Genomic DNA, 25,408 nt, shown 5'->3' with positions numbered 1-25,408 from the left:
CCCTGGGGGAAGACTGTTTTTAGGGCCTGTGAGAAGATTGGGAGAGACTCTGTAAATCCTTGTGGGAGATGTGTACATGAAAGCTGAGATCCAGACTCTCTTCATGTATGGGGATTGAAAAGAAAGAGGAGCAAAGGTCAACTACAACTGGCTGGAATACAAGAGAGGATAGGATAGTGGCATTGTTGTGGGCCACTGGAAAGTTTGGGATAACCACACTATTGATCGTCCTAAGATCCTGTACGAACCTACATATATGTTCGTTACCTACATACTATGATGTATGGCCCATTTCTTCAACCAGGCAAATAGACCATACATCATTAGCTCCAGTGGGAACATATGAAAGAAATGCAGTTAAGTCTGGGGACATAACATCGGGGCCCATACTCTCACTACAATACAACACTCTCACACAGTAAAGCAAGCACCTGATTTTCTTGTTTCTGAGGTATTTTTAGGAACACTCCATCTGGGATGCAGAGCATTGCACAATTAACTTTGCAAGGATCTCTGCACCTAACATGTGTGTTGGGAAAGTGAGGATGAGTTGAAAAGATTACCTGTCAATTATAGGTTCCATGGAGGTCTCAATGGGATTCAGAATATGGTGGATGGCACATTGATTATAATACCAACTGCGCCTGTAGACAAAATCGAGAGAGGTAAAGAGGGGAATTCAGACATCTTAAGGGCCGAGCGAATGGCACCTATCAATGAGGGCGGTGGTGCATTTACCATTAATGATGCAATCAACATAATGGCCCTTCTACAGGTATTAATGTATTCATTTGACAGTCTGGACCACTCGGCGGTCCTAAAACTCAGGGTTGGGGTTCCTGATAGCTTGATAGTACCCTGATGGATCTAATGGCCTTGGCACACTAGAAGCATCGCTGGGACAATCCTGCTTCCAATGATCCAGCTTCCCACATGCAAGGCCAGAGTGCCCTTTCCTGTGATGTCCCCTCTACCGTCTCCATTATCCTGCTCATCCATCCGCTTGACCTCCTCGATTATCATTCAGAAAGGAGGAAAGACGAGTACACAAGAACAAAGAATGAGAAGGGAAAAGCATATGAAATTGAGAGTATTATAAAGAAAAAGAGAAAGGTTCAAGATCAAAAGCTCCTTTAAAAAAAGAAGAAAGTGTCTTGTTTAACAAAGACAAAGAAACATGTCTCAGAGACTGCTGATATTTCTGCGAAACAGGACAGGGGCTGCATCACGTTTATACAATGCAGCGGAAGTGACTACTGTTCTCTAGACTCTTAAAGAATATCTGGTTGTGGCTCCAACTGAAGAATACTTTCAGGTAGAGACACTAATAGACACTGTCACTGGTCTGTCCTGATATTGTTTTTATTTAGTAACACAGATAGATGTCAATAAATCACGCTTTATAAAAGCTGTATTCTGGTCACATTTATTGGATGCCTATGATATCATCTTAGATGAGTATGATTGTCCCTAATGTTTGCAAAGAACACACCTAGTGGAGGGGAGGTAATACTTGAAGCATTTTCCTCCTTAGTTACTAAGTTCTCAGGGACAAATATCCAGGTGATTGGACTTTTAAGTAAGCTCCAGCACTGTCTTGAAACCAAGCAGGATGGAATAAAGAATCTGTGCCATTGTGCTCCAATGTGATCGGCCTGAACTTGTGACTTTCCTCTGGTCTAGTGCATTCAAATACCTGCAAGTAGCGTTTTGTGCTTTTAGGCACCACGTTCACTAGAAATTTTAAAATTGAATCTCTCCGGTTCTACAGAGTGGCCTTTTGTCCTTCTGGTATCATTTTACTTACTAAAAGTTACTCTATTTTTCTAGAATGGATAGGGATTTTTCTTGTATTGTGTTTTCACTTTATTATAGTTGTATGCTGCATACATCCTTAACGCATTGACTCTAAGTTAAGCCTGACTGCTGTGTACCAAACTACTAAAGAATTAAGCTCAGGTTAATTTAGTGACTTTTGTGGTTCACCCTGACAAGGATTGTGGTTGTTTCCTCAGCGGGGTTTCCACCCCCTCACCCAATAACCCAATTTCTTATGAGTTGGACATTAAGAACATTTAATTCTCACAAGGTGCCCTGGTCTCTGATCAACAAGGCTACTCTTTTCTGCCTTATAATCTCACTGCCAGGCAAAACCTACACTAAGAAGGAGACATCCTACAATTTGCTTGCAATTCTTCAAATAGTGTATGCCCTTCCCTTCTGCTTATGGTCCACGTTTAATGTGGTTATTGCATGGAAAATTTTCTTATATATCACTTCTTTTCATTTTTAGGTCTCGCCTGTCGATGCGCATGCGCATCGAGCTTGCGAGACTATTGCGGCTTAACCACTCTTTAACTAACTTGCAAGGAATCGTGGCGATTCCTTGCAGTGCCCGTGACTTTTAAGCTCAATGCGCATGTGCATTGAGCTTAAAAGCGCGTGCACATCAGTTCCCTCAGCCGCACTCCAGGCCCCTGCTGTTTTCACACCCTCTCCCCGCTCCGCCCCCTCCCCTGCCCGCCGTGTCGCAGATCACAGAATCTTGTTTATCTACTTTGAAGCGCACGGCCGCTAGGCCGTGCCTCCCCTACTCTCCTCCCCCCTCCTCCTCCTACTCTCCTCCCCTGCCTGCCGTGTCGCACCTCTCCCCTCTCCCCGCTCCGCCCCTCCCCTGCCCGCCGTGTCGCAGATCACAGAAGCTTGTCCTGTCATGTTTTTCGAGTCGGAAGTGAAACAGAGGCAATAGGATTTATAGATTTCCACAAGAAGACGGGAAGTAAGTCCTGCGCCTGAGAAGCTTGCAATGTATTTTTCAAGTGCTCGCTTGCATAGCAAATGTCTTCTTTACTCGAACGTTTTTTAGCCATTGTCTAACATTAAATCACCTATTTATTCTGTAATGGTTTGTGAATACGCGTGTAAGTGAATAACAGATGGCTTGTTTCCTTTTGTAACGTATCGTTTGTTACCTCTGTTTTGTTTCCCGTGGCCGCCTCAGTTTCATTTTTTCCGTGCTATCTCACAAGCGCGGCCGCTCACTTTTATTTTCTTCCCGCAGGATTGGTCTGTGCATATAAAAGTAGGGCTGGTGCTGCTTTGAGCCAAGTGGCACAGGAGGTGGGGTGGGCAATCCCAGTTAAAGTCAGCATGCCAACCTAGTACCAGCACAGCTAATGTCAAGGCACTCAAGAAGATAAGGGCCCGCTTCCCAGCGTCATGCAGTGTCCATGGGTACAGCAGCACAAGCAGCCCCAACAGCACCTACGTCAGGCCCCTCGGGCAGTTTGTACTAGAGGGTAGAAGCACAGCGCGTCCGAATGCTCCACACTTGGCTCCCACCACCCTTATCGCACCACCCCGCAGCTTCATGGGGGCTGGCAGGGGTGTCACGGCACCACAGGGCATCACAGTCCATGGCCCACTAGATCACCACTCTGCAGTTTGCAGCCGGGAATCGGCTCCACCTCCTCACCCCCCAGCACCGGATGTCAGCAGCTTAGCGCCAGCAGCCTTGCCTCTCGGGCCGTAGCCTAACTCCCAGCCATTGTAGATGGGGCCCCCAGACCTGCCACAATGCTGTTCGCAGTGGTGCCTTCTCCTTCAGGCACAGCAGGGCAGTCAGGAAGCACGGGAAGGGACTCTGCGGGCACACAGCAGGGCTCATCATAGAATAATCACCGGATAAACGGGGCAAATCGCATAGCTCACTTAGAGCACTCCCGCCATGATGGCTGCTCAAGCCACGACCCCCAACCTCCCTCATATTAAATTGTATTCATGTGTAGTGTTATTTAACCTACAGGATTTGGGGATTATGCACTATGGTTTTCCTTACATGAGGTTATTGTATTCATGTGTACTGTTCTTTGATACACAAGATTGTGTTATTATGTGCTACTGTTTTCCTATGTGGTGTTTTTCCTTGCAAGGTTTTTCCCCAAAATCTGATTTAACGCCTCAGAGGCCGGATGAGCTGAGGGCTCAGACAGTTTTCAGGACTCTGTTGGTTTCGTGGATGTTGTTAATCTCCTGAGTTTTATTTTTGACATTTTGCTACGATGGAGGTGCTCCAATTCACAATTTCTTTCCATGAATTCATCCTGTACCACAAGAGAGAACAAGCACTGGCGTTGCCAATAGGTCTCGCAGTAGGAAAGTTGGAGCTATTGCAAATAACAATGCCTTTTATTTTTGTTTTCTTTTTAAAAAATTAAAGGGCTTTGTCATTTACAAAACCAATAGCTCCAACTTTCCTACTGCGAGACCTATTGGCAACGCCAGTGCTTGTTGTATTTGCCGACAGCAAACATCTACAATAGGGTATGATTGCATATACAAACATTCCTAGAAAATATTTCCCTTTAATTTCCAGTGTCTCACCAATGGAGATCCTGCATTCATTATTACTTGTTTATGCAGTAAATCATTGTGATGCTCACTTCAATGTGACAAGATCAATATTCATGGCTTTTGTAATGCTACTACCCTGGCCTAGCTTGCAAAGTGCTTGAGGCACCTGCCTCATTCATCTCTTTCTACCATGCTTTGTTAAACAATGGTAGTTATTCTATTAAAACAAATGCTTCCTGCTGTGGTCTTGCCCAAGGACACGTTTATTAGTTAACTCGTCAGAAAACGCAAAAATGGAGTGGAGTAACTTTATATCCTCCAATGAACGTTTGTGCCTTTTAACCAAGAGCCAGTGTCACGAATATGCAGCTAGGGAACCTGAACATGTTTCTTGCAATTTAAGTAACAAAAGAGGACCATTTGACCTCTGCAGCAGAAACCTTTTGCCTCCAAACAGCTCAGACTGCATGTGACATATAGCGGCTTTTGCACACCCAGTTTCTGACACATTTTGCTGATTTGCTTCACACTGTATTCTGTGCATCGAAAACAAAGGACATTTAACACTTTTTCAAAACAATCTGCTCTGGATTGTTATTTGACTTTAAAACTATTTTAGGAACTATTCCTGAGTTTAGGGTTCTTTGTTTTCAGACTTGCTTAGCTTTCATCTTTCTAAAAGAAGGACAGCCAGTCTTATCCATGCCAACATCACTGTCACCAGTCTTCAGTCTTCAGCTCGGGTACAGATCTACTCTCCGGTCTGAGTGAACACTGGACTTCAGTCTCCTAATGTGAGCCCTCTCTTACAATGCTGGTCCTGTTTGGCTATTCGTCTGGAGCAACAAGCTGTGCTGTCAGTGACAGATGTGATCTAATTACACCGTCAAAGTTGGATCACACGTATTGGACTATAAAAACAATTGCCTCTCATCCAAAATGTTCTTTTGACTCACAGCTGGTGCTAATGTGTGCACCACAAACAAAGTTCTTGGGGGCACCCTTTCACATTGTAAATGTGTGAAGGGTGATGTCGAATGTCAATTCCTTTGCAGATGCTGCATTTTTAACTTCAACTTTGATGCAAACTTTGTTACCTTATTAATATTCACTTGCACTCTTTAGCCGCAGACTACCATCTCCATCTACAACATTGGTCGTACCTGTGCAACCTTTCCCTCCTGCATCTCCTACATTTTCAGCAGACAAGAATAATTGGTAACAAAGTTATACCATCTCTCTTGGTGTCTATCTTTGATGCTGCAGGGGCAGAAGTCGCACCTTTTCAAATGTCAGAATGAAACCAACCCAGTAAACTGTGAAAAAAGAGATTAGTTGCTGGACCTTGTGTACTAATCCGATAGCGTGCTTTTTACTTTTAATCCTTTGAATGTTTTGCGGTTTTTGCACCATGCTACATAGTTAAATTAGGCTAAAAGATTTTGCCTAGTCTGATCATTCATCAATGTGCACAGAATCATGCAAACATATACACTAGAACTGTTGCTCTATCTATTGGAAGGCGCCATGTGCTTTGCATTTTTCTTGCTTGAACCCATAATTTCATTCATTTATTCAGATGCATTTTTTGTTCATCATCAAATATTCTTTATATAACTTAATGCTTTGAAACAGGTGGAAAGTGCATCAACAGCTCTTCTTTAATGTATTCATATAGTGTGATTCATAAAACAGAGTAGATTTAGGAAAATGTGCGGCAGGAATCCATATATTATCTTTCCGCTCCTTACATCACAAATCACGAAAATTAGCATTTGATTGTACAGCAGCTCAGTACAAGGGCCTGTTAGTGGAGAGCATCTTCAGATTCCTGAGGATCAAGGGTGCAGACACTTTGCTGAAGGTCAAGCACCAATGCTGTTGGTATTATCTGTCTGGTTATTTCCCTAAACTCGACAACATACAGACAGACACTATCCTCGCTTTATGCATAGGGTATTTTTACAACAACTGGTAACATTGGTGTGATTACTAACTTGTAAAACAGCAAAAGTGGATGATTCATTTTTGTGTATTGTTCTCAGAATGTATGGCATGCTGCTCTGTAGACTGATAGCTAATGTCAGCCGCGGCCGCTGCAGGTAAGAGCAGTGAGGCCCGGTGAGTGGGGATTTCGAGAGTCGACCACAAGGGAAAATTAAATAAATGATTAATTTTCCCGCGTGGTTGTCTCTTGAAATTCCCCCTCACCTGACCCCACCACCCTCCCGCTCTGACCTGCAGCAGCCACGGCTGGCTAATGTTATATAGCTTTTCTATGATTTTGCTAAGACACTGGATCATCTGCCATGTTGCGGACATGAGACAAATCATATCAAACTCACTAAACTTGCAGGGGTCTCCAATCTTTGCTGTACTGAGAGCTACTTATGTTCAATGAAACCCATTGAGAGCTATTAATTCTATTAGTCTTGTGTCATTTCAATTTTGTTATATGTATATTAATTAAACCAAGCAAAAGCTTTCTAATTTAATAAGCAGGACTTGATTATTTCTCTGGTAGATCTCCACTCTGGAATTCACCTGGGTCCCCGAGCTGGCTTCTGGATGGTCTTGCAGTACCTCTAAGAGAGGCAGGATTGGAGGAGTGGGGGGATCTCTTTGTGGAGGGTAGCTTACTCCCATGGGAGGTGTTACTCTCTAGGATAGGGCCAGGGCTCTCCAAGTTTAAATACCTCCAAATACGAAGCTGGGCATTCTCACAAATTCCTGCTAAGGGCCGATTTCAGTTAGGGGGTAATAGCAATATGGTCTCCCTCTTAATTGACAAGCCTCCAACAAAGAAAGAGGTTTCATTCTGGTACAACTTACTACTGGAGGAGGTTGATGGCGATTTTCATCTGCCCGACACATTGTGGGCCGCACACATTACGAATCAAAATGTGGAGAATCTATGGTTTGAGTCCTTTAAGATCTTGTGGAATATAGTAAAACCATCGTGGCTACGTCGAAACCACCTTTTTACCCTACATAGGGCATACTACTCGCCTGAGAGACTCTCGAAGTTTTCAAATAATCCAGTGGTGGCATGCCCCAAATGTGGTCTGGGAGCGGCTTCAGATCTACACATGTTTTATGATTGCCCTTTGTTACTTTCGTTTTGGGATGCGGTCTGTCTTACACTCACTACTGCATTAGGTTCCCAAGTCCGGCCATGTCCCGCTCTTATAATCTTTGGGGTTGCATCAGAATTCCAGGGCTCAGCAAAGAACTTACTCTTCTTTGGAATCTTGTTGCCCAGACGGGAAATCTGTAAGAAGTGGAAAGACCCGCTACCCCCTTCCCTACAGGACTGGGGTACGTCTGTGCTACAAACATCAAAAATGGACCTACAAAGATCGGGCAATCCAGATAAGAGAAACTTTTGGTCTTTACTACACTGGCCATAATTGAGTATGTAGTCTGGGTTTCCCCCCCCCGAAGTCCAATGATTACGCTGTTTGGCTATCTTTTTCTTTTTACGTCTGTATACCCAATAGGGCGGTTCGATACAGGATTGGGTATTTGACTGCAGCATACTACCCTGAGGGTTATCTTGATGTGGTGCTGTGGGAGTATATTGAAGAACTGATGGGTGAACCACCTCGTAACATCCAATGCCCCTACCAGTTTAACTGTGACAGTACGCTTATCTCTACGCACTACTACTTAGATACCAAGGGCAGGAATGAGGACCAAAAAAAAAGACACAAAAAAAATAAGTAGGACTGCACACAGGTGAGCTACTCAGGGGTTGCCGGAGAGCTACAGTAACTAACGAGCTACTGGTTGGAGACCTTAGAAATCAGCCAATTACGCTCTCAGAATTCTGGGTCAGCACAACTCCTGTCTATTGATTCTCTTTGATCTTTCCTCAACTTTCCACATGGTCAACCACAGCAATCTTTTGTAATCCGTCCACTAAAATCCAAATCAGGCCTTAAGTTACTTAAGTGCATACTCAAGCTTATACAAATAATTTCAGAGCAATTAATAAAACAGGAGCAAAGCCCAGTTTGGCTAGCCTCAGCGTAGTTTGAAAAGGGGCTTATGTAACTTACGTCATTAAGATCCTAAAGTGTATGTGCATACATTTTAAACAATTTCAGGATTGTGAAAACATTACATTAAACGATTTTCATAATAAAAACAACATCCCATTTTGGCTGGCTCCCCAGTATATGAAATCTTAACGTACATGCCCCAAAAATATGGATGTTTCAAGGTCATACAAACAAAGGAGGAACCAGTCGCATACAAATGAACAAATATACATTTAAAGAGAATGCCTTTTAAACCAACTTTGGCAAAAACGTAATCACATAAAAAATCTCACACAAATTTTTTAAAAGGACCGTTAAACAAAAGGGGCAAAACAGAACTAATAGGAATGATCTTTTGCCCTGTTAGCTACTTCCTGATAGTTTTAAACGCTTTTCAATTATCATAAAACATTTAACAAACTGGCATGTAAGTTAAATATTTGCAAAATCCATATTTTCTCCAGGCCTGCCTAAACATTCATATTTTTAGATAATTAAACAATAATTATAGCAGGTGAACTCTCTCATCTTTGAATTTTGGGCACGTGCGTACAATATGCTGGACTGACCCATAGTGATACGCACAAGAAGATCATGATTTGGCAATATGATTTAGCTGAAAGTGGATGTTCTCATGGAGGAACAGTGTTTTGAGGGCAAACAGCCAAATTTATAAAGCAAAAATCTATTTTTTAATTACAGTCGAAGAGATTGGTAGAGGTATTGCAGGGGGCGTAATACTCTGTAAGAATGTAACACAAACCGAGCATATGAACATGAGCTGAAGGCATTTTTGTCCTCAAGCAGCAATGGGCCACATGCATCAACAAAAATACCGGTCGCAAAGGGGCAGATTCGCAGAATCTGCCCCTTTGCAACCGGTATTTTTGCATTTGGAATTCATCATCCCAAATGCAAAAATCACAATTTAAGTAATCGCTAAATTTGCGATTACTTAACATGCGAGTGCATTTAAGGAATCGCAAATTGCAATACCTACTTGGTACTCGCAAATTTGCGCATGCAATTCCCATTCATTCCTATGAGCCTCTAGGGCATTCCTCTGGGCCTCTAGGCCCATAGGAATGAATGAGAAACCATTCCTTAATTGCGAGTCACAATTTACGAGTCGCAATTAAGGAATGTGTAGGAACCGCACATTTGGCTGCAATTTCTACATGCGTAGACAATTTCAATTCCATAATTGCGATTCCTTAATAATCGCAATTAAGGAATCTCAATTGCCTATTTTGATGCATGTGCACCTATGCTTTTTTTCCAAGGAATTAGCAGTTCTTTTAAAAATTGCTAGTTAGTGGCCCTCGAGCTCAAATTGGTTTATTGATTCCGTGAGAAGCTGTATCCACTGATTGACCTTGGCCTGAGAACTACTTAAAATTTCATTCGAGATATAGGGCCATATGTATCAACATTCCGTTTTGCGATTCCTAAATAGCGATTTTTAAGGAATCGCTATTTAGAAATCGCAAAATGGTATGTATGTAGGAAATTGCTTCTTTTTAGCGATTCCTTCAAATTCCTTAATTACGATTAGCAAATTGCTAATCGCAATTAAGGAATAATTTCCCATTCATTTCAATGGGCCAGGAGGCCCATAGGAATGAAGGGGAAATTTGCGATTCGCAATTTGCTAATCGCAAATTGTGAATATTTTTAAGAGTGCAGAGGTGTCCAAAGGACACCCTGTTGCACCCCTGAAATCTGCATGGGTGCACATGTGGTGCACATACATGCCCTAAGGGCATGTCTGTGCGTCACATGGCACTTTGAAAAATGAAAAAATATGCATTTTGAAAGGAAATCACAACTTACCACCAACTAGAAGTTGGTGGTAATTTGCGATTCCTTAAGGCCAATTTGCATTTTTTTTTGGCTTCTTACATTGCATGTAAGGAATCGCAAAATTTGCGATTCCTTAAATGCAATCGCAAGATAAGGAATCTCAAATTTTGTGATTCCTTATCTTTCAAGCAGATTTCCTTGATACATACCATAAGTCCAAATTGCATTCGCAAACGCCTAAATTCTGCGAATTTCGGCGTTTGCGAAGTCAATTTGGCTTGATACATATGGCCCATAGTGACAATGTATTTTGAGTAGATGATTTTATTTTGTGCGTTAATGTGATTAAGAACAATTTCCTCGCAATAAGTAAATTACGAAGGCCAAATTGCCACCTAATCTGGCGCTGTGCTGAATGTGATAGAAGAGAGAAAAATTTGCTATAAGCATTTGCTACCAGTGTATTCAGACGGATTACTAGCCCAACTGGGACAAAATCAAGACCATAGGTTAGGAAGGGCTCCAGCTTACCTTGAATGACTGTCAATAGAGGCTCGAATGGCAGGGCCCTGCAGATTGGCATATGATTTTTTTAAAGCAGAAGTCAATGCTATTGCTTTTGAGTCAAAGGAAGCTTTAAGAGCATTAAATGAACCCCGGCTATCATAGACGATGCCTCTATATTTATATGAGCTAACCTAATCCACTTTTCATATCAGTCATTTCATAAAGCATAGCTTTGCGCTGTGCCTTCCTAAACTCAGAGCCAATAGGTACAGTCATCATATGCTAACAATGGCACCATATATTCATATAAAGCCATGAGATGCTGTGTGCAGTCTCAGATACTTCGGTGTTAAGATTTTTGGCCAAGTGTAACAGCACAGGTCCTGTGGATGTCAACAGCCTCATGTGCCAGGAATAGTCTAATATGCCCAAGGTGAATCCTTGTTTCCCAGGTAGTTTTCATATGTCCAAGCACAGCCATCATATGCCAAATAAACTTTACATTCTGGGTACAGCCTCACATGCCAAGTACCTGCGCCTTCCCTGGAGACCGACATCTTCCATGTTGTAAGTAAAACTCTCCCGAAAACCTGCCATCATCTACCAGCAGAGACTCCTATGCCAAGACACAGCTATCTTATGCCAGATACAGACCGAGATGCACAGTGTATTGTGATCAAGTGCCTTGTACAACATTCATATGTGAGGATAATTTGGTAAATGGAAGGTAAATCCTTTTATCCCAGGTTCCAACTTCGTATATAAGACCTTACCTCACATGCCCAGCTTCAGTCAACGTATGCGAAGAAAAAGCCTCATGCTCTTAGGTGTGAACTCACCCCAGAAGATTCTCACACCTGCTATTGTTTGGAAGTTTCACTGTAGACTTGTGCTTTATTGTGTCCTGGGTTGTTCTTTTATTTGAACCCATTTGGTGCAGACTACGTGTTCTCTGCATCCTTTTAACCAACTCTGAAGTTCAGATGATGTATAGCTGATGTTCTTGCACCCAGGACTGGGAATCCCTCTGGTGCTTGCACCATAATGATATCCCTGTCAGATCCCTACCTCGAGGTGCAAGGAAAGAGTGTCTCTTAAAGCCTGAGATATACACTTTTAAAACATTTGAGGGGCATTCAGCATGCCATGCATGCTGAGCGGTAAACAACCTTTACAAAGAAACTTTTACAACGCACTACCATTACAACACGGTCATTACAACACAAACCATTACAACGCATTGCACTGGGGGGCGCTCTAGGATAGGGAATAAGTTTAATTTACTATCCAACACCTTCCCTAGTGTCCACGGGGACTGGAGTTGGAATAGTAAATTAAACTATTCACTATCCAACACCCAAAAGCACTATGCGTTGTAATGGATTGCGATGTAAAAACTGCGTTGTAAAGGCAGGCGTTGTAATAGCCTGCGTTGTAACGTCATACATCCGTGGCTGGGGGCACAGCTCAATTTCAGAGCATCAATCTCCACCGAAAAGGTACCATTGGGTTTCCATGTCCATGGCTGCAACAGTGGGGCCAAGGGTCGCCCTAACATCCCTGGGCATTTCTGAAGTTTAGAGAACAAGAGGAATCAAAGGTGGTTTGGCTTGCGTGGATTCAAACAGGTTTTCTTGACCAGAATTCCCTACGAGTGTAATAACTATGCTTAACGCCAATTTTCTCTCACTTGCCAAGGCTGGGGCTGGTCTTCCTGACAGCTTTACCACTCTGGATTCTGCCAGGTGTCTAATTGTTAGATATATGTGGCATTTGGGGCTTTTACTGGGTGTTTGCAGAACATAGGCCCACATACCATAGTTACCGCCATCTCAAGAATCGATGCTCTTTTAAAGCAAAATCCCTGATGTTTCACCTCTATGTTTCTGGGCTGTTCCAGGCCTGGGTGATGGCCCCATCCACACAAGTTACATACCAATTTCATTGACCAAAATTTAGAAAAAGCTTATTGATAGTATTTGCGTTATTTTGCACATATTCTGGAACATTCCCTCACTGAAATGTGAGGACATTCTGTGATTTTTTCCAAAATTTGATAATTGCAGGACATTCTGGATAAGAAAAAGTGCTGGGATTTGATCAGGTTGCACTACCCTGGACTCCTCAAGTTGTCTAGAAATGTCTGGGGTTGGTAGTTTCTCTGCATGTCAAGTCATCTTCTTTGATATCTTTTTTGGCAAATTCAATAGCGACCAATGAAAGGTTAACTTCTCTTCAATCAGATCTAAAAAGGCAACTCTAGAGCTTTAGTATTTATTGACTTGAGAACATCTACATTTCTGAGATTGAAAATGATAGTATAAAGCCAATATGAGTAGAATGCACATATCTATCAATGAAAACAAAAAGCAATTTAATGTATGATTTACTCGAAGGTGCCTTTGAGAAACATAAACATTACGGAGGCTCTAAATAATGTATATTTATTTCTTTATCAGGTGACTGGAAATGCAGCTTTGATCTCATGACGGAACTGAAGTAAAGCTTGAATACCACTTCATTTACCTGTACCGTAAAACACATAAGTGCAATGCAACAAGAGCCATTTAATACCTGTGTCTTAAGATGTACCAACCACCTGAGATGGAATGAAAGTGAATACCTTATATTTTCAAACTTCTCAGCAAGGATATTCCTGTGCTGGTCTCTGATAGTCATCGTCCTCTTTCCACAGCTCTCGCATTCTATTCCATACCGAGTTGGCGTTGTAGGTCCATGGTCTTGTGACCCTTTGTTTTCCAAAGCCCTACCCAGTGCCGCCGCCAAGCTCGCCATTGAGCGCATCAACAGGGACTTATCCTTAGACATCGGGATTCCCTTCAACTATGTGGTACTTGAAGAAGATTGCCAAACTTCCAAAGCTCTTTCAAGTTTTCTGTCCTATTCTGGGGTGGCCTCAGCATTCATCGGTCCTTCCAACCCTGGATACTGCGATGCTGCCACCCTCCTTGGCAAAAACTGGAACAAAGCGGTGTTCTCCTGGGCGTGTATCAACTATGAATTAGACAACGTGAAAAGCTATCCTACGTTTGCAAGGACTCTTCCGTCACCAACCAGGGTCCTTTTCAATGTAATGAAGTACTTCCAGTGGGCACACGTTGGTATTATTTCATCTAATGAGGACCTCTGGAAAGACACGGGAAATAAGGTTGCAAATGCCCTTCGGAGCAATGGTCTGCCAGTGGGCATTGTTACTTCTGTGAGTGAAGATACAAGGAATATCAGAAAAGCCCTGGAAAAAGTCCGTAAGGTGGACAATCTTCGCAGTGAGTAATGATTTCCAGTTTACAGCCTAGTGCTTACATTGAACTAAGAATGCATATTACTGTAGCTTTTAGCAAACTGAGTAAAGAATATGTCTTATTCAGAGAAAGAACTTTTCATAACAATTTTTGGGGAATTTGTGCAGCCCAGATTGTGACTACCACAGAAGCACACCCACCTTTCTATTTCTTTTGTCTTCTGTGACCCTAGAGTGGAGGAACTGTGCACTGGGAGAACTTGTTTTGATTATTCGTATATGAACTTATTCATAGAGTAGAATACCAGCAAATACATCCTTTGCATAATACTATTGTTGTATCAAGCAGGATAATGATGTCCTGTACTGTTGCCAATGCTGCAGTTAACCCATCTATTCTCTGTCACTGGCTCAGAATTATTTCAACAGACCCAACCTATGCTAGCATTCAGGCTAGGGACTTGCCCCATTTTATTCTCAGAGGATTCTTAGAACTCTTCTATTAGAAAAATAAAATGTGTGCTCTCTATAAGAAAAGGGACTCTTTATGCCAATCAGAAAACAAATACCTGTGTCTTATACCTCAGGTCCAACAGTGATTGTTGGCATTGAGGGGTGGCATTTTATTACTGGATGGTTTACCACAAGTATCACAACTAGCTCTTGCCAGTGGTACTGCAAGGTAGTGTGACAGCTTGGATTGATCATAATACCTGGTAGACACCTGTGTTGCTTGTCTATCCTCCACTCTCTGGGGGCATGACGGAGTTACATATGTGTGTACATATGCTGCTGGGGGGTTGATCAGGCATGTGCCATTTTTCACCCCATGACGATGCTTGATTTTGGATGCTGCATGACTGCAGTCCCATAGAAATGTAACTCTGATAACAGCTTCACAAGAGAGACCATCACTGTTTGTGACCATATGTTAGATGTTCCTATGACGGACAGTATAAATATAATGCTACCCATGTCAAACAAGTGTGCTATGAGAACCTGCAACCTCTAATCACCAAGACTGCCGATGACTTTGCCCATTGGTCACATCTCCAGAAGTGCTCATTGTCAAAAGGACTGTGACGTCCCAATTTGACTATATTTAAAGCATTCTTCCATTACTAATGGAAATCAATCTTGTCTGACATAATCATCATGCTTTTAAATGCATATATAGCTACATCATATATGGTACTTGAGATCTTGCCTTCGAGTACATTAATTGCAACAAGACAAACTATCTGATGTAGTCTTATAACATAATGCACCAACTGTAGCAACTGGTATATTTGATGCCACAGTCAAAGTACATCCCTGCCTCGGCCAGGATAGAGCGTAATACATTACAAAACCCCCAGGGGCTAGGATTGTCGTATGGCACCATAGCTCCTGTAATCCTATTGACAAGCCCAGTCATACATGCCATGCCTTCAGCCTGCAAATAGATCCTTAGTTAGATGTCAGCCCCTTTGTGGAACAGTGCTGGTCTTCAGACTTGCAAACGTAACAGGAAAACAGAGTTGGAGGTGGATCTAGATAGATTAGGAGACATGCTGGAGAGAGGGCTTATCATATCTTTTTGTAACCTCCATGTGTATTATCTGAATGACAGTCATATATAGAGATACAATCATATGCCACCTTGCCTGAACTACTGCCTAGGGACTGCTCCTATACAACCACACAGGTTCCTAATATTGAAATACATCCAAACATACAACCTCTATAAGAGAGTTACTAGCCATATCTGGTTTTGTCTACTTTAGAGGCAGAACTCTGCTGGTTCTGTCAATATAACGTGCCCCACTACCGTGCAATAGAAATATCATCCCCACAAATGCATCTGAAGATATCAAAGCTCAAGCGTAACTATTTCAAGATACTCGAGAACTAGTAATGGGATCCGTCTAAACTTTTTTCCTGCTCGCCTTCATTGAGACAATATATGGTGTAGATCGGATGGACCTGATTGCATAATGCTTTCTTTAGAGTGAATGCTTCCATTCCTTGGGCCAGATATTTCATTTAGTACCTCGCGATTTGCGACAAATTGCGATGCACTAAATGAAATATATAACAGTGTGTTTACATTGTTTTGCGATGCCCAATGGGGTCGCAAATTGTGAGGCTCCTTAATATTAATGAGCCTCTCGCAATTTGCGAGCCCATTGTGAATGTCAGCCCTCCTAGGGGTGGTGGCCTGCTGGGCTCAGCAGACCACCATGTCTGCGACTGCCTTTTAATAAAGCAGTTTTTTTTTAATGCAGCCCGTTTTCCTTAGAGGAAAATGGGATGCATTTAAAAAAAAAATAGTTTTTATTGAATTTTTTAAGGGCAGGCAGAGCTCCCTGGGACCACGCCTGCCCTTAAAAAATTATTTCACAAGCATTTGCAAAGGGGAAGGGGTCGCCTAGGAACCCCTTCCCCTTTTCAAATGCATTACCACCTACTTGAAGTAGGTGGTAATTGCGATTGTTTTGCGACCGCAATTGCGATTGTAAAACATTGGTACATTGTTTCGAGACTCGCTATTTAGAAGGGAATGCCCCTTCCATATAGCGAGTCGCAAAATCTATTTAGCGAGTCGCAAAAAAAGTGCGAGTCGCTAAATAGGCTATGTACATGGCCCAATATGTTTTGCATGCGCAAATGGGTTCGCAAACCCGTTTGCGCATGCAAAACGGGTCGTACATCTGGCCCCTACTCTCATGCTGGTCTGTGACCTGGAGCACTATGTGCGACATTAATGTCAACACATTTTAACCCTTAGCTACCCTTGAAATACTGCACAACACCTCTGATATATCATCTCACGTTAACCAGATGGAGCTCTACCTCTTTGGCAGTGGCCTAGGTATGCATACTTAGACACTGGTATCACTCAATATACCGACACATAAGGATAAACTCTTGGAACTTGTCCGTTTAGCTATCTATGAAAACATTATTTACAGAAGACCATATCCCCAGGGATCGTCCCTGAGCCCCACCCTTTTTAATCTTTATGTCTCCCCAGTGGCTCCCATTGCTGTGGGTCATGGGCTGCAAATTGTGTCCTACGCCGATGACACGCAGCTGGTTATCTCCCTTTCACGTGCGCCCGGCCTTGCCATGGACAGTTTCAGAGCTTGCATGCAAGATCTTGCAACCTGGATGTCCACTAATTGCCTTAAATTAAACGGCAACAAGACCGAGGTGCTCGTGGTGGGGAGGAACCAATCTGTCTGGTCGTCGGCATGGTGGCCCCCATGCTTAGGTGAGGTTCCAACACCTCGTCAAGAAGTCAAAAACCTAGGGTCTGGCTTGATGCTGACCTGTCTTTTGGACCCCAGATAGACCGGGTGGCGGGTGTATGTTTTATCGTTTTAAAAAGCCTACGGAAGGTCCTCGTTCTCCTTCCCACGTCCGCCCGTAGAGCGCTGGTGCATGCACTTGTCACATCGCGGTTAGACTACGGCAACCTACTGTATCTGGGAGCAACCTGTAAGGCAACAAACCGCCTTCAGGTTTTACAGAATGCGGCAGCCCGCCTTATCCTAAAACTCCCTAAAAGATCGGACTCCAGAGCTGCCCTTCAGACCCTCCACTGGTTGCCAGTAAGGAGCAGAGTTGAATTCAAAGCCCTCTGCACTTGCCATTGCATCCTTGCTGGGAAGGCGCCAGCACCACTCCAGAACCTTGTCACTAGGCATGTACCCTCTCGCGCTCTGCGCTCCTCACATGGAGGCCTATTAAAGGTCCCTAGGGTGAGCAGGACCCGCATGGGAGGAAGATCCTTTCGCTATTTGGCGGCGTAGAGCTGGAATGCCCTACCTCTCAACCTCCGCTTGGATCCTTCTGAACCGAGCTTTCGGAAGAAACTTAAAACACACTTATTTTCAAGATAATCGGGCCTTTCCCTTACTTCTGTTCTGAGTTTTCAGTTCCAGCGCGGGGACACGCTTCTTAGCGTAACCAAGCGCTATATATAAAATTCCCTTATTATTATTATTATTATTATTATTACGTCTTTGTCTGACTCTTGTCCCCATTTCGAAATGTTACTGCAGAATCCATTGCCCTCCTACCTATCCCTGATTCATGTTGCCACCATACCATATGGTGCTATGCTGAATGCTAAAAATGGTTTAACATCGGACATGAATTCCACATCACAATTAGGGCTCAGAGAACTAGAGCGCTATACTGTAATGTTCGCTCACTACTGTGAGAAATTAGTTTGTTGGTTGAGTGGGGTCAAACCCTACTCATGCAGCAGCCACAATCCTTGTCAGGGTGAATCACAAAAAGTCACTAGTTTAACCTGTGTCAAGTAGCTTGACACAAAGGCAATAAAGCTTAACTTAGAGGCAATGTGTAAAGTATTTATGTATCACTTAAACAGTAATAAAATGAAAACACAACACAAGAACAATCCTACACTACTATAGGAAAATAGAGTGCATTTTATTAAATTAGTTGACACCAAAATGACAAAATCAAATCAGTAGAATGAAAGTTCAGAATTTTTAAAGTTTGAAGTGTATAATAGCGTCAAAAAGATCTGCGCGCCAGCTGCAGACATCTAGTGACACGAGACCAGGACAAAGTTGAAAGTTATGGCCGATTGCGATGGAGCAGAGTTTCGATACATGAAGTGGATTGGGCCCGGTCTCTGCTTACCTTCGGACTTGAAGAATTTTTCAAGAAAAATACCTGAGTACGTAAAGTCCAGCGGGGCAGGCAGCCGGTAGTGTCCAAGGACGGGGCATTGTCGTCGGGAAATCGCTGGACGAAGTCGTAGTGAGAATTTCTACATTCTGACTTAGTCTCTGTTATGGAAGCCTGAAATCTCTAGTGGGAGGAAGCTGCAGGCTCTAGCTGATAAGGGCTCCACAAGGCTGGATACCCCTTCTTTGAGGAGATACTGAAAAGGATTTTCTGCTGTGGAGATGAAGGTAGCGGAGCTGTCGCGAAGTCAGACCGACTTGATCAGTGAGCGGGTAGGTCTCAGTCTCCTCTTGGTTCTAAGAGAAGTTTCTGGAAGAAAATGTTCTAAGCCCCAAGTTTTGGATTTTGGCTATCTGGGCACCTTTACCACCACTTCCACCACTTGGAGGGTGATGACTCACTCAGGCTGAGTCCAAGTGAGGTACAAGGTGGTTGGAACCTATTCTGCCCTAAGGCTCTGACAACTAGCACTTGGAGTCACTCTGGTGTTCAAGCAGGATATCAGATCTCGAGCAGCAGGGAAGACCTTTGCAAGCACATGGCAGGCTTCAATCTGCAGAATAGTCCTGTTGGTGCAGCAGGGCAATCCTCTGAAGTGCACAGTAGGTCACAGGCAGCAGGGCAGTTCTCTGAGACTCCTTCCGCAGGTTAAGAAGTGAACTGAAGTGTGGGCCTGAGGGTCCTATTTTTATACCTGATGCCAACTTTGAAGTGGAAGAACTTTCTGCAGTTTTCCCCCCACAGAAGTGTCTGGAATTTCCTGCCTGCCTGTCCTGGTCTCAGGCTGTCTGTAGGCGCAATGAGCTAGTGTGTAGTTCTTTGTGTGTGAGCTCAGGCACAGTCTTTGAAGAGCAAGTGGGACTGTGCTAAACTCCGTCCCCCATCCTGCTTAGATGGCCTATCCTGCCAACACCCAAACCCTCTTTTGTGTGGCTGTCTTGGAGAATACACAAAGGCCAACTGGCAACTACATCTAGTCTTGTGACCCAGGAATTAGGCTCCAGGCACCAAATAGTTGGGACAAGAAAATGGCAACTTCTAAAAATTATAGCTTACAACAAGTGTTTACATGGAACTTACTTAGAAATCAATTTCATTTTATCACAAAATCTTATTCTGTGTTGGTTTAGTCAGGAAAAGAAACAAGAAATAAAAGGGGTTTCTATGCCGTTGTAGGGATATTATTGATTTATAACCGGACAAGGGCAAAGAATAGGAATATCGATTCAGGTACCTAGATAAACACACTACACCCACTCCACAAATTCATGTCCATAATTATTAAACTAAGCAATAGTAAACATATCTAACGGTGCATGTGTATACCGATCTACCCCAAAATACATTTTTTGCATCTGAAATGGCGTATGCGAAATACACGAAAAATGAGTATAGGTACAGTATTTCAAGGAGAGTAATCATTCATAAAACAGGATATATATATTAGCGGAATGATTTTGCGAAAATTACACATGAAATGGCTCTTAATACAGAAAAGAAAAGTGCGAGACCAGGTGAAAGTTCTACCAAGTTGGAAAATGCCGCAACTGTGCAGTCGTGAGAATGATTGCTATCATCGATGACAGGATCAGCAGTGCTCACAGAAGGTCGTACCTGGTTGATGCTGCTCTCATCTTGCACTTCACTACCCTTCAATCGCAGTGGTGAAGTCTCAACGAATGCCGTCATCAGGATGGGTAACCGCTGGTGACAACACGATGCATGAGCCTTTACTGGACTTAGCAAAGTATCTGTATCCAATGGTACTTCTGATTGCAGTGTGAGACAGACGTCTAACACGCATTCTTCTCCGCACAGCATACATCTTAACACAGGTAAGATACAGTTCTGCCAGATGGGTCTGAATGAAAGAAACCAGGTCATATTCAGATCTCTTAGCCGGGCTAATCCAAGGACTTTAGTTATGCGGTCCCAGTAGCGTATAGCTAGGATCGTTTCTTCCATTGTTGCTGGAGTCTTGTCTGTGACGTGGCTTGCCATAACGAAGCAGGAGTATCAATATGCATCAGTATGTGGCGTTATAGGCTTGTTTTCCCCAAACTGAGGGTTGTGCATATCCGTCTGTATATATTACACAGGCGTACTGTTGTATGGGCAGAATGTCGATTGGCAGAGGATATTCTCTTTCATATTCTAGATTTTTTAATCTTTTCAAGTTCGGACCAAAATAGTATTTCACTTTGTCTGTAGCAAGAGAATTTTCCCATTGAATCCATTTTGGATTTAATGCCACGGTAGTTAAATTACATGGGCTTGTTAATGCCTCAAAGGCTGATTCTGCTGTTATGACAGTAATCCGTCTGCCTTCGGCTTGGTCTCTTTCTTTTGCTACAGCTGTTTGAACCGCATGTACAATGTTTTCCTTAATACTGAATGTTTTTTCAGCTTCTGTGTACAAATGTGATTTGTATGCTATTGGTACAGTTTCTCCCTCATTAGAGGTTAGGTATGTGAATCCGCATCTTCCTGGGATGACCCGGATCACAAGGTTGCGTGTGTTATCGCGTGTTTGCAATTTTGTTTTAGTTAACATGTCTGTTTGCAATGATCTAAAAATTTCTGTGTGTTTTTGAGTCCAATTGATTGTTTTAAAATCTGGTTTTATTAGTTCATAGAGAGGTTTAACCCTCTCTGCATAATTTAGAATGTAAGTTCTTCCGAAAATTCAGGAAACCTAGAATTGATTGTAAGTTTTTCAGCGTTCTTGGTGCTTGAATTACAGCACATTTCTCTAAGAAATTGTCTGCCAGGCTTTTGCCTTCACTTGATAATTCATATCCTAAAAACAGGACAGTTAGATGGGCAATTCGTGACTTTTTAAAGTTGAATTTGTAACCCTCTGCTGCGAACCCAAGTATTATGGTGTTCACTCTTTTCAAGTGAGTATCCAAGTCATCATCTGTTAGATAGATGTCATCGACATAAGATAATGCCTCATCATCATACATTTGTAGTAACTCTGTTACTCTTGCTGAGAATAATCCTGGGCTGTTCTTGAACCCCTGTGGGAGTCGACAGAATTTTACTGCGAGCCCATTATTGAGAAAGCGGTTAAATACCTGCTTTCAGGTGCTATATTTTGACAAAAGAATCCATTAGAGATGTCTAATGTTGTTTTGTATTTTTTGCGCACGATGTTATTCATTAGTGCTGCACTATGTGAGTTTTATACTGCAAAAGTTTTGCAACATGAGTTAAGGTGTCTGTAGTCCAAAACCAGACGATATGAATCGTCTGGCTTGGAGACAGGAAACAAAGGATTGTTCATTTGTGAGGTGCATGTTTCAATCACCCCATGGTATTCAAGTTGATCTAAGATCTCCCTAACCTGTTTTTTAGCATCTTGCTTAATTGGGTACTGCCTTTGTGCAGTTGGTTGACTTTTTAACTGGATTTTGTGAGGAGGAGAGTCCTCATCCCACCCAACATGGTTTTTATATAATGCAGGAGCTTGGGCTACTGCCCACTTTCTTGCAAGTGTATATTTTTTATGAATTGGAATGTGATTTGAGAAGGCAGGCATAATCATTTCTTCGCCATGAGGGCACTCCCTGACAAACTCCGGTGGCCAGTCTTTTTCAGCTAAAAGGATGTCATAGCCTTTTGAGAGGTTATTCCAAAATAGACCCCTTATTTTCCTAGTCTTATCTCCCTCTATACGTAATGTTATTTCGTATATTTTATGAGGTTTGCTAACTCTGGTATCTGCAGTTTCCACCTGAATGTATTCATTCGTGTCCACTGTCTCCAGATGATTCATCAGGATCTTGCGAGCTATGCTCACTTCTGCTGCGCTGTCTAGCATTGTCTGAGCCCACTCTCTGTTTTTCAGCTGTGTCCTCAGGATCCTCGGCATGTTTGATTACTTTTATACTGGCTACCTTCTTTTTTGGAAATTGTAATTTTTTACTTTGATGAGCAGGTTCCTTGTCTTTGGACTTGACATGCTCTTCCCTGTGTTCTGACCGTCCTCTTCTTTCCGATTTCTGCGAGGAAGGTTGAAAAGATCGAGAGGGACGTGCATCAATATCTTGATATCTATCAGGTTTCTTCAAATTATCCCTATTTCTAAGGTTGTATCTTTTCTCAGAGGGCTCCCTCTGGGGAGACTTGTGTCCTTGGTCCGGAGATCTTTCTCTCCGCCGAGGAGACCTTCCTCTGGACTGGAATCTTTTTTCTTTGGGAGTGGATTGTTTATTTCCATCCCAGCTCTTTTTTGGAGTGTTTAAATTATTTTTAATAAATATTTTTTCAGGATTTTCAGTTAGTTGGGGTTTTACTGGTTTCCCACCCAAACTATCTCTTCCTAGTTCTTCATAGGATTTTTCTATGATTCTGGCAAGTTCAAATGGTTGTTCTGCTATATCTGTTTCTTTCAATTTCTGGCGGATCGCCACAGATGCTGCTTCTCCTTTTATGTTAGATGATAATAAAGCTGAGACCTGCTTGAAGTCTTTCAGTAATTTCATACCCAGAGTTAAAGCAGGTTCTGGACCGTATGCATTTTGAATCTGTCTTAGCACATCGGGTATTACCGCCATGAACGGAACACCATGTGTTTTTGTGTAAATGGAAGCAAAGACTGTGCCCCAAGTGTCACAGTCTTCCACATGTGGTGCGATCCCCATTGGAAGACAGATAGTCAGAATTCTGTGTTTCTCAGTAGGGGTAGTATCCGGAAATACTGCCTCTATTTGAGTAATTTTTTGTGCTAACCAGAATGGAATTTGTTCCCGTTTTATGGGTACTTTACCCAGACATGACTGTATGTTCTGTGGTGTTATTTTATTTGTATTCCCCTGATGAGGGGTCAGCTGTGGAATGTTAATAGCTGGATGGACTGTTGAAGTCCGCATTACATATTGGACTAATTGTCTATGAATTTTAATCAGTTGTTTTAGCTGTGCTAAAAGTTCTGGTATTGACATTTTTTCGATGTTGGGATGTGGTGTGTAGCTGGCTAGAACCGGCCATGTTGCTCCTGGTCTACCTAGTGGACCGAGCCTGGTGATGTGATTATTATGTTTTAGGGCGCCTTTAAACCAGAGCAGGTGCTCTTGGTATTTTAATGGTATTTCCACCTCCTCGAAAGGAGTGTAGTCATCCGGTGGTTCCTCTATTTTGTAACAGTGGAATTCATTTGTGACAGCGTTTGCTGCTGGAAAGTTTATCCATGAATAGAATACCTCTGTCTGCCGATATTCATGTGCCTCAATTACGAATATGACTGTACCACCTCTCGATGTTAGTCAATTTTCTATAAGTTTAACAGTTATAGTTTTTCTTATGTTGACCGGAATGAGTATTGCATCCGGGTCGGTTTGCAGGAGACTATTGTCATCCTCTAGGAGATGAGCTGCTATTCTAGCTGCCTCCCTATCTTCTTCAGTTTCTGACATTTTTACTGACAGAAAGGTTTTTGTTGCAGATCAGGTTTTCAAGGAAACAAAGATTAGGGGCACAATATTTTGGAACACTGTATCCTTCAACGTTGAATAAACCAAAAACTATACATAGAAATCTCTTCCTACTAAGTTCCGGCGGATTTTAACCTTTTACCCACTCCAGACGTCTTTTGGAATATTTACGGGAAAAAAGGGTCTGTGTGAAAAAGGACGACTGAGTTACTCTAACGTCTTGCGTTAGATTTATCGCCTTACCAAACGTTGGGCGCCATGTAGTGTATTTCCTATAGTCCCATTAGGCTCTGCGCATTGGAATAATATCTTCAGTAGTGTAGACGTAGGACTGAGGTTAACTAGGTCTCTACTGACTATATTAGACTTAAGTTTTTTGCCAGCTAGCTCAGAGTTCACTAGAAACTTTCTCGAGTAAGCGAGGAGGAGTTTAACCTCCCTGGATAGACAAGAAGGGATTTAGTTTCCGACAACCATAAAACATGACAACTTTGCTCTCTCTGAATAAGAGTGTATCTCTAGAGTCGTGTGAAAACAAAAGACAGCTATTTCACTCAGTCAATAAGTGCGTACTTAGTTTCACCAGATTGCAGAGAAAAAGAGAGACGGGCGTTTTCAATAAAAGGTATTATTTATTGAGCAGTCTCTTTCCTCATACAAGAGAAATGAATTGCTACAATTGCAATACTTATAGTTAAGTAAAGTGCATACAGTAAAAGCAGGATTATGAAATAATACTGTAAAAGCATTGATATGGTTTCTTAGCCATATGATACTTTAAAATGGATAAAATAGATACATACATATATACATTGACTAATCGTACTCAACTGGTGCTTCTAACTACGCCTACCCCGGTGTACCTGACCTAAGCCTAATACGTGGGAGGGAGTAAGTAAGTAGCAGTTTAAGTTAAGTTTGTTTTGCCAAGGATCTGACTCAAGAATTCTCTGTAAGGGTTTAGTCAGTTCAGTACCTGGGTATTAGAAGGCAGGAGGGCTGGTATCTCTCTCTCAGGACTCGGTATCCCAGTCACCCGCAAGGGTAAGCTGGAAACGCCGGAGGCTGGATTTCTCGGCAAGAGAAAAGACAGCGTCTTTCTCAGCGCGTCAAAAGGGAGGGGCAGCGTCGTGGGCTCTCGCATCAGCTGGGCTCTTCGGAAGTAGATAGCTGCTCTGCTCCAGGATTACCACCGTGCGTTTGCTTAAGGCAACGTTGGTATATTTATACCTGAAAGGTGCCGGGTTTGACGTAAGGCTGGACATAAGACGTCAATAAAGATGTCACTAAGA

The 25,408-nt window shown here is 42.6% G+C and overlaps 1 protein-coding gene across 2 annotated transcripts in view; it reads left to right on the top strand.

Moving 5' to 3' along the window:
* GUCY2F (guanylate cyclase 2F, retinal) overlaps positions 1-25,408 on the top strand; it is a 267,791-nt gene that overhangs the window by 17,312 nt on the left and 225,071 nt on the right. For both annotated transcript variants that reach the window (XM_078685977.1, XM_078685978.1), the window contains exon 2: positions 13,166-13,993. In XM_078685977.1, coding sequence (XP_078542103.1) covers positions 13,258-13,993 — 736 coding nt within the window. In that variant the 5' untranslated portion in view covers positions 13,166-13,257. The remainder of the gene's footprint in view (positions 1-13,165; positions 13,994-25,408) is intronic.

This window comes from Lissotriton helveticus, chromosome 4_1, assembly GCF_964261635.1.
Source record: "Lissotriton helveticus chromosome 4_1, aLisHel1.1, whole genome shotgun sequence".
Classification (NCBI taxonomy): domain Eukaryota; kingdom Metazoa; phylum Chordata; class Amphibia; order Caudata; family Salamandridae; genus Lissotriton; species Lissotriton helveticus.
The sequence above is the reverse complement of the archived record's forward strand: the minus strand, read 5'-3'. Positions and strand labels throughout refer to the sequence as shown.